This window comes from Cheilinus undulatus, linkage group 6, assembly GCF_018320785.1.
Source record: "Cheilinus undulatus linkage group 6, ASM1832078v1, whole genome shotgun sequence".
NCBI classification, from domain to species: domain Eukaryota; kingdom Metazoa; phylum Chordata; class Actinopteri; order Labriformes; family Labridae; genus Cheilinus; species Cheilinus undulatus.
This window is the reverse complement of record NC_054870.1, coordinates 17,157,631-17,168,072: the sequence shown is the minus strand read 5'-3', so window position 1 is coordinate 17,168,072 and position 10,442 is coordinate 17,157,631. Positions and strand designations below refer to the sequence as shown.

The 10,442-nt window shown below is 36.9% G+C and overlaps 1 protein-coding gene across 2 annotated transcripts; it reads left to right on the top strand.

The window, feature by feature from the left end:
* Positions 1 to 825: 825 nt before the first annotated feature.
* Positions 826 to 8,253, top strand: LOC121511491 (CD209 antigen-like). Of its 2 annotated transcripts, XM_041790215.1 has the most exons (7): positions 826 to 920; positions 1,722 to 1,796; positions 1,923 to 2,036; positions 4,279 to 4,803; positions 4,894 to 5,057; positions 6,876 to 6,988; positions 7,059 to 8,253. In XM_041790215.1, exons 1-7 carry the CDS (start codon positions 863 to 865, stop codon positions 7,216 to 7,218), a joined length of 1,209 nt encoding a protein of 402 aa, XP_041646149.1. In that variant the 5' UTR covers positions 826 to 862; the 3' UTR covers positions 7,219 to 8,253. The 2 variants fall into 2 exon arrangements, with proteins under 2 accessions (XP_041646149.1, XP_041646150.1); XM_041790216.1 differs by lacking the exons at positions 1,722 to 1,796; positions 1,923 to 2,036 and having other exon boundaries at positions 851 to 920.
* The last annotated feature ends 2,189 nt before the right edge of the window (positions 8,254 to 10,442 follow it).

The window sequence follows — 10,442 nt, the reverse complement described above, 5'->3', positions numbered from 1 at the left end:
ACTGACGGCATACACCCATGAGAACCTGGAGAAGAGAGATCACATGATCACATGAGTGCAACAAATACATGTGGGAATTGCAAATTTGTGTGATATAATGATATAGTAAGTATGAGACTGTTGTATAAACAACAGATGACTTTTTCTTTCTTTGGTTGATTTGCCGTTCACTTTGATTTTACTCTGATTTTTGTGCTTCTGCCATGGGTGTACATCTTTGGAAGTTTTGAGATCTATGTGTGCCACTTTAAATGTAGTTCATGCAAAGAAACAAGGGTCAGGTTTTCTTTCTGTCTTAGTAAAGGATGGCTCAGTATATCCCGCTAAGGGACAAAAATAAAGAAAGCAATGAGACTTATCGACAAATGACAAAATACCAACACATTTTGCCAAAATGATTTGCAACACATAATATTAGTTTTGGAAAAAATACCAAATGTCAATAACTAAAGAAATTTGTGTATCAGTATATATTGTAGGTGTCAGGGATGAGAACTTCAGTAACACTGCATGCAAAGGTAGAAAAGTTAAGAAGAGGTAGGGTATTGGTGACATTTCTTTTTAAGTTCACTTTAACTTCTGCTGAATCTGTGAACCATAAAGAGACGAGCCTCTGTGTGAAAAACTGTCAGTCGCCTGGTAAGAAACTGTGAATCAGATTCACTGATAAGGGACTTCTGAGAAAACTCTTTTCACAGCTTCACAGCATCATGTTACTTAAGACAACACAAACAACCTTCACAACCTAAAAAGCAGTAGACAAAAAAAACCCCCACAGCATATAATCTCCATCTAAAGAACAGATCCTCATTTGCATCGTTACTCTGTCTGTGTCTGACTGTCTGTACCGACCAAGAGGAAGATGAAATCCCTGGGGCCCAAGGTTATCTTTGACGGTCCCCATGTTCGTGTGTCTACAGGTAACATACTATTACACTTAAGAGGAGTTTTTAAACTTCCTTTTTATAGTATTGTAGATAGAGCTGCGCAATTAATTGAATTTTAATCACAGATTTGACCTACAGTTCATGTTCTGCAGAAATTTTCACATCTGCTGACATTATAATCATACCAATGATACTATACATTCCTAGATAATTCTTGGTGTTGGTCCTTCTCTCCATCTTCCCTCTTTTTTTCTCCTCCTCGTAGTTACCACCTCTCACACACTTCTCCTCAGACTCTCAGATCATCTCCATCCATCTTTCATATCAACTAAACCATATCAATCAACTATTTTTTCACTTTTTCTCTCTAAACTGACCAACATTGGTTCAACATATTAGACACAAGTGGTTTCAGTTTTGACTGGTTGTGTTCAAACAGTGACGAATGTGCTTAATTATTTTTTAACTTCTGCCGTCAGTGATTATCATTATGCATCACAAGTGCATGTCTGTCTAAAATGTGTTTTAGAGAGAGAGATTTTGTATAGGGTTCTGAAAAAGGTTAATCGGTGACTCTAAATTGACCGAAGGTGAGTGTGCCTGGTTGTTTGCCTCTATATGTCAGCCCTGTGACTGACTGGCAACCTCGTCCAGTGACAGCTGGGGTAGGCCCCTCGCAACCCTGAAGGGGACAAGCAGTATAGAAAACGGATGGATAAAAGCATTTTGCCAACTGGAATATATAATTTGGTTCAGAAAATGGTGTTTCAGTGTTTTTGCAACAGTGAAAACTATAAATAAATGTTCATATATTTGTATTTGAAACGTTCTCAGTGGAAGTTGAAGAGGAAGAACGTATCTATGAGAATTCAGCAGTTTGCACTGTCCACGAAATACCGACGACATCAGGTACATTATGGATAAAATATATTTAACACTCGAAATCCAATTCCAGTGAACATATCACTTTTTCCGGCAAATATAATGCATTTAGTCTCTGGACAAAAATCAAATTAAATTCTTTTTTCCCCTCAGATAAGACAACATACCGCAACTTTTATAAAAGACTGACGACTCATCATCAGCTTCTTATAAAAGTTGCAGTTTGCTGGGGGATACTGCTGTTTATCATGGCCCTCCGTATTCACTGTGAGTACAAACCAATCATTATAAAGAGTCTGTTAATATTATTGGAGAAAATATGGTTGTACAACTTTTGTGAAGTTGTTGGTGTATGTTTTGCAGTTTTTTTTTAATAGCAAATAGACATGATATGGTAATTTAGTGTATGTTTCAAGGTTGTCAAAGATGTTAGCCCTTTTCAAATATTCATCTACATTAGTCTACACCTTAAAGAAGGTGCAAGCTGGTATGTGTTAGAACATTTTTGATGTTTCTAGCCCTATGAATTACAGACCTTTTCACATTTTTCAAAAGATCTTGAGTGTCTGAACCTGGATCATTTTGCCACTGTTTTTTGTTCATAAGTTTTTCATTCCTCCCATGAATCTTTCCCTTCCATGAGCACCAGTGGCTTGAAGCACACCAGAAGCGCTCCAGCTTTTGCCTCTTTTTTTTGTTTACATAAATAAATAAACGGGGTTGTAACTTTTGCCAGGAGTGAGAAGTAGCTCCAAACAGACTGGTATAAAAGATTGTAAACCTTTTAAATGAACTAATAGACTGGTTTGAAATGTGAATTGTACAATATCACATGTACAGTGGCATTGAAGTGAAATAATTACAAAGTCTGAAACACTTTAACAAAGGTTGAAACAGATTTAAATAGTTTGTTACAAAATAAAGCCTGAACACTTGAAAAAATAGAAACAAATGTTCAAAGGCTAAGAAATTACAAAGTCTAAAACACTTCTACAAAACTTTAACAATCCTAAAAGACTGATACGAGATGGCAAAGTCTGTAACACTTTAAATTAATTTACAAAGAGCAATTCTAACTTGCAAAGTCTAAAACACTTTACAAAACTTGAAACAGATTTAAAAGTCTAGTACAAAATGACAAAAGTCTGAAATACTTTACAAAACTAGAAACAAATTTATAAAGTCAATACAAAATTGCAAAATCAGAAACACTTTTACAAAAGTTGGAACAAATTTACACAGTCATATACAAAATTACAAAGTCTGAAACCCTTTTTCAAAATTTGAAACAGATTTACAAAGTCTGATTCAACATTGCAAAATCTGAAACACTTTCACAAAACTTTTGACCACTGATCATCAACTGGTGCCCCCCTAAAGCTTCCTGCCCGGCCCCCAGAAGATCTTTAAAATTCAGAAATTGAGGAAAATAACATGTTGTGGTTTTAAGGGTATCTTTTGGCTTTAAATGTCTGCAGCTGTTAAAATCACCCCAAAAACAATTCATATTGACATAGTTTTAGAATAACTTCACATTTGATCTGTTTTTACAGAAAATCACCTGTCAGCAATCTTAGTAATATTTTAAAATATATTTTAAAAAACTGGGTGACGCATGTTGGAAATGTTGCAAAAATGGCCAGATAAAGTGGTGAAAAGGGGTTAGAGAGTGGCTAAATTGCTTGTGGAGTGGCACAAAGGGACAAAAATTAGCAGGAAACGCGGTGAAATGAGGTTAAAATGTTGCAAGAATAGGTAAAAGAAGACAGAAAGGACAAAAAAAGTTTAAAATGGGTTGAAAGTGGCAAAAACTAGCAGAAATAGCCTGGCAAAGTCCTGAGAAGGTTTTTAAGAGTGGCACACAGGGGCAATAATTGGCAGGAATGTGGCAAAAATGATCAAAAATGGGTCAAGATTGGCAAAAAATGGAGCAGAAATTGCCATACAAAGTAGGGAAAAGGGGTTAAAAAGTATAAAATATGAATTGATATTTGTGCTAAATCCCACCTGGGGAGGACCCATTCTCTGGGATTTTCAGGGACCCTCCCCAATTCTGTGGGCAGGCCTGTCTCCTTGTGGCCTGCTGCGTTATAGAGAAAAGGGACAGATCTCACTGTTAATGCCAAAACAGAAAAAATACTAATATAATAACATGTTAATTAAATCATAACATGTACTTAATTTGGTTTAATTTGGTTTGAAAATCTGGCCCTTGTGCAAATGTACTTGATGCTTTAAATCAATTTACAAAATTGGACACAAAATTGCAAAATCTGAAACACTTTTACAAAACTTGAAATTTGGGTCTCGTCTTGCATTTGGTACATTCCTTTTCCGTAGAATACCATCATTTGTTAAATTGTTTCAGAAATTGTAAAAGTTTTGTACAACTTGTTAATTTGTCTCAGCACATGTAAAGTGTTTCCTGTGTTTTTTTAAATGAATAATTTGATTTTAAATGTTTTTATTTTTTTTAAACTGACCAACAATAACGTGTTTTGTTTTCCAGTTACAGCGGCTATTGCTGCTAAGCTAAACGATCAAATGAGAGGCTCAGAGGAAGTCATTCAACACTGCAAACACGTCACTGATAAACTCACCTTAGACAACGTAAACTTGGAGAAGAATAACAGCAGACTCAGAGACCAGGTAGAAAAACTGGACCAAGCCAGTACTGCTTTAGAGAACGACATCAGCAACCTCCGTACAGAAAACCAGAGGCTGAATGAAAGTATCAAGAACCTGGAGAAAGAAAGACGTCAGCTAAATGACAGTAGCGAACACCTGGCAAAGGAAAACCAGCGACTGACTGGAGAAAACCAGAGGCTGAAAGACAGAGAAGAGCATCTGAAGAAAGAAATACAGCGGCTAAGTGAAAGTAACACATATCTGAAGAAGGCTACTTCAGCTATTTCAGCAACACAAAATCCACCTTGGGTGACACATGAATACACAACCAACCAAACATTTACAGGAGGAAGATGGAGGACTGAAGATTACAGCACTAGTCCTTATCCGTGGTTTTACAGAAAAAGTATTTAAACATCTCTTTTCATTTCTGTTATCAGTAATGATGCCAAAATACAGTAATCATGCACTGATTGGTCGGTTTCTGTTTTTACAGAGAGACAAACTGAACCATGCCCAGCAGGTTGGCTTCACTTCTTGTCCAGCTGTTATGTGATCAGTCCTGCAGAGTCTCCTGATCAGAGAAACTGGGAGGAAGCTCAAGATGATTGCAGAGGAAAGGAAGCAGATTTGGTTGTTATAGAAAGTCCAGAGGAACAGGTATGGCACACTCAGACAAACATTGGTGATAAAGTCTTATACAGTATATAGTCTTAAACCCCACTCGTGACTATTGCAAACTCATGCTGAATGAGGTTGAGAGAAGAGCAAAAACATCTTTTCTGTCATGAAAAGCTTTCATTGCTGTTCTGACAAAACTGCTGCTACACTACAGCTACATTTGACCGAACTGCTACAGTGGCTGCAGCCATTGCTACTGGCAACAAATCCGACTAAACCCACCTGTAGCTATCACCCTGTTTACTTAAATGATGATGCTGATTGGTCAGGGCTGTTCTCAGACCAGGCACAATAGATTCAGATTGGAGCTGGTCAATCTGTCTGCTCTGCAAGTTTAGCATTTCCAATATGGTAATCGCCATCAGTGGGCTTCAAAACTCCTCTTCAGAAACCATCCTCCAGTTCCATAAGAGGGAACTAGAGGAACTGCAGATTTTTGCCATGGTGCTTTGGTATGGTCTTCAACACTGGATGTTGCTGCTTGGGTTGGTCTCAAAATAAGTATCCAGATTACTTTAGTTTTGTTACATGGGTGAAGTAAGTTGGGTTGTGTTGGTGGTATTAGATCTGTTATTCAAGGTTCTTTAAAAAAGAAACACACACTCCTCTAGTACCTAGAGTAAAATGTAAATTGTTTGAATCACCTATACTATAAATTACTTTAGGGGTGGCAGCATGCATGCTTTATTTGCAATAGGTTGAGGTCCATAGTTAGTGTATAACTGATCTTGGGCTTTATTGTCCCTTTTAGTAAATTTTGGTTTAGCCACTGCAGACACAGTGATATAAAATAAGTCCACCACGGCTCCTTGTCTCATTTCACTTTAAAAAAAAAAAAAGTGTAAAGAAGAAACCAAACTTCTGCTTTTTAGTCCTCCTTTAAAGAGCTTCCTTTCAAACTTGAAAAGGCCTCTCAACATAAAATGTGCAGACCGACAAACATTGATCATTTTAAAGTTCCTGCAATTCCATTTTTTTTCTATTTCTAATTTTAAAAATTTATTTGATATACATTGCTGCACATCAGTTCTGACTTTACAACAGTTATTTCTTTCTTTACTTTACTTGTACCAAACAATGTACACCATAAACTAAGAAACCACATACAAGAGTTTTTTTTCACTTTTGTCAAGATGTCTTGACAAACTGTCAAATCTGATATTTCAAGCAACCAAACAAGAATCCAGCTGACATTTGCCAAACCAGGTATGTGTATCTTGCGGATACTCCTAAACTTGTCTCTGTATGGACGGCCCCTTACACTGCTCAGATGTACCTGCATTTACATTATTGTGGTGGTTGCTAATTTCCCACCCTGCTGCATATGTGAACACATTCTTCCCATGTTTTGCAATTTTGTTTTCACGCCTTCTTTTTCACCGCCATTCAATAAACATGTCAAAATTCAATAAACTGAACATGTATGTCCTGTTTTATAGAGACTGTCTTTGATAGAGGTTTGGGGTATGCAACTTTGTTTTTTGACTGATCAATAAAAAAGTACAACTACAGATTTGTACAACTTTTCAAATATATTTCTAGTTATGGTTTTAAGTTCTGTGAGAAACAGTTCCTTTTTCTACTTTAAGTGCTGTTGCTTTTACTCCTTCTTTTAACAGCCTTTTTATAAATGTGTTAAAACAACAAGAGCTGTGTATGTGACCATCCTCTACAGAGTGAAAGCTTTTTTAGAATGTATGCTTGGTAATACTTGTGCAACTGCTGAAACAAGTGTAAAACAAGTTAAGCTGTAGTTTACTACTAAAGAATATTCAACCTTTTTCTTGTTATTATCAGGAGTTCATCTATAAAAGTGGTCTGACTAGTTCTGGGGACAGCGGCTTCTGGATCGGTCTGAAAACGGAAGGGGGCATCTGGAAGTGGGTCAACGGAGATCACCTGACTGAAGGGTAGGTTGTGTTAAAACCATTTATCATACATAATGTTAAGATCAAACCTTGATGTTGTTTATATTTTCAGTTATGGGATGAAGGAACCTGCGAATGACCATCACTGTGTGATTTCTGCCAAAGAGAAGAAAGGATGGGAAGCTGTGAGCTGTGATGTGAAGCATGGATGGATCTGTGAAGTGAATGCTTCCTCTCTTCCTCTCTCTGAGGGACTATTTACACAGAACTAGTATTACCCAGGGGCATCTGATTTATAAATCACCCCTTGATGTCGGAGTTTGATATGTCGATATATATATTCATATTCAGTGTCCTATGCAGCCTCCTTTTCCTTCAATCACGAAAAAAGCAGCATGGACCATAAAAAAACATAATGACCAACCTAGATTACTAGGATGCTGTTCCACACAGAAAAAAAAAAATCACAGACGTCCTGTATGATTGTTTCAAATTACCAGAGGTCCCAAGTACTTGTACTTCTCATCCATCACATGTAAATAAACAAAGCTCCCATAAGTAAAACCTGACATTTTGGCTTTAGTTATCAATGTCAAAACCTCAGCCTCACCAAAGCCAGTGATTTGAAAAAGTTAAGTTAAATCAGCAAAGTGGACCACTGACTGGTGAAAAACAATCATCAGTCCTGCACAAACAGATCTTTTTTTTTTACAGTAAAGCAGTCCTATTTGCTATCAATATTTTTCTAAATTAATCTATCTCACAAGCTGAAAATGGTTGTCATTGAAACCAGTCTATGGGTCATTGACACGAATCAGATATGTATCTATTTGTTTGGAAGCCATATCACACCACTGCTCCAGTACAACATTTGATATTTGATGACCGTACCAGGCAGTGGAATTGGGGCTCATGCTCATTCACATGGGAGAAAATAAATGCTTAAAGATTGTTGTTGCTGCAAAATTAATAACTATCTCCATTTTCATTGTACAACTTTGCTGCTTTTGTATTTTTGGCTTTCTGTATTTCATGATAGAATTATAATAAAAGGTCACAGAAATGAAAATACATGCTGCATGTTTTACAAAATGAGTTTTGTTCTGTGAAGAAAATTTGTATCTATTTAGAACCAAGAAAAAAGGGTTTGTTTTTTTCAACTGTACAGATATACAGGGGTGTTGAAACATAAGCAAGTTATAGCCCAGATGAGATTACTGTTGTTAGTGCAACATCCCCTTGTTTTCAGTAGTACTGTCACCAAATTTTATTCTGGATGCTAATCCAAACTTGACTTGTTATGCATGAAGAAGAGCCTGTCAAGGGCTTTTTACCTTGATAGATTTTTAAAACAGTCAATAACAATTTACCATCAGCTGGATTTCAAAGAGCAACCAAGCTCCACTTCTGCACTTCATGTTGCATGAACACTGTGAATTCCAGGACAGTTCCTTTTTGTTTCCCATGTAGAATCAACAATTCAGAGATATAGGAGGAACCTGAGCTAAATTTCAAGTGTTGTTGCCAAAAGTGTCTAACTACTTATGTCAGTGTGATAGTCTCTGTTTTAATAAATTTGCACAAATGTTGTTTGGTGTTATGGTGTTTTCTGTGGTAGGGTAATATGTAGAAATGTTAAATGCAAGAACTGAACATAAGGCCAGGTGACCTTGGCTGTCGACTTTCAAAATGTAATCAGTTCATCCTTGAGTCAGAGTGCATGTGTGCAAACTTTGAAGATAAACCCTCAGGGTCCTTGTCCCACCCTTGGACATTTGTACAAAGGCTTGTGTTATACAGGCTTCCCTACGAGACTAAATGGTGGAATATATACTCTGTGGTGAATGTGTTAGTGCTGTTGGTTCATATTAAGAAGGTTCCAGGTAGGAAATTTTAGTCAAAAAGGGCCTTTTTGTAACCTTCTGTAACCCTGCAGAATTGATGGATCAGCCAGATTCCGTGTCTGTCATCAGGAAGATCCATCTTGCAAAGTTCTAATCTGATACGTTCCAGTCTGTCAAATTACCAGACTGTTTTGTTTAAGAATAATGAGGTGGTAGCTACGAGCATAGCTTAGTTGTACTGCAACCCCGTGAACGATGGCGACCACCAGTGAAGTGATTAGCTCAGATGTAGTAATATCAGAACTGGACAGCATTTCTTTATCTAAAGAAGAGCAAACAATAGATGTGAAATACACTATATGGACAACTTTTCTAATGCCTGACCATTACACCAACAACAACATTGTATTCAAATACATGTACTTTGATATGGATTCAGTCCCCTGTTGCTGCCTTAACTCTTCTTGGAGAGCTTTCTACAAGATGATGAGTGTTTCTGTAGGAATTTGTGCCAAATCATTCTATAGAGCATGTACGAATTCAGGCACTGATGTTGTATGAGAGGGTAGGGTTAGGGTTGTTTTTATAGTCCTTCCTTTGTGCATTGGGGCACAGTCATGTTGGAATAGAAAAGGGCCTTCCTCAAAGTGTTGCCACAAAGTTGGAAGCATTTCATTGTCCAAAATGTCTTGGTATGCTGAAGCACAAGGGTTGGCCTTCGGTGGAGATAAAAAAAACCCTGAAAAACAGCCCCATACCATTATCCCTCCTCCACCAACCTTTATAGTTTGCACAGTACAGTCAGGCAGGGAATGTTCTCCTTGTATCTGGTAGAATCTAACTTTAAGGACTCATAAGAATTGAAAGGTCACCATAGGTCAGTGTTAATTTCGTTGACTGAAACTATGGCTAAAATTTTTCTATCTCTATTTCCATGAGAAAGACAAGACTAAGACTTACCAAAACTGGATCTTTGATGACTAAAACTGTAAAAAGTAAGTTGTTTTTTGTCAAGATGACTAAAACTTGACAAAAATATAATTTAGTTTTTATCAGACATTCAGAATCCATGATATTTCTCCACTGTGGGTAAATCTGTCAAAATACAGTGCATCTGTATCTCCTCTGTCTCTCTGCTGTAGAAAGCAGGGACCCCAGGTTTGGCAGGTTGTATAGAACACATTATCATGGTTTGTTACCAGATTCAGACAAGAGAATAAATGCTTGTACTAAAAGTAAAGACTAAAATGTGAGGACTTTTTATGGACTAAAACTAGACTAAAATGTTTTTGATCTCTCTCTAGATTACAACTAGACTAAACTAAAACATGACTAAAACTAAAAGACAATTATTTTAAAGACTAAGAACCAGACTAAAATTAAAAATATCTGTCAAAGTCAACACTGCCATAGTTTACTGGAAGAGAAATTTTCACCAAAAGGTCCCCTGGGTTTCACCTCGACTCTTTTCTGTTGAGCTGTATCGTGTTTACATAAGAGGCCTCGTGCTGAAGATCTTCACACTTCTTTGTTTCACAAGTTCTTTCTATTCGATAGATGCGATAACCTTTCCGTAACCTTCCACACCCTCATAGAACAAGAAACATTGATACCACACACAAAAAATAAACCTAACCATTGCTAGAGCAGTT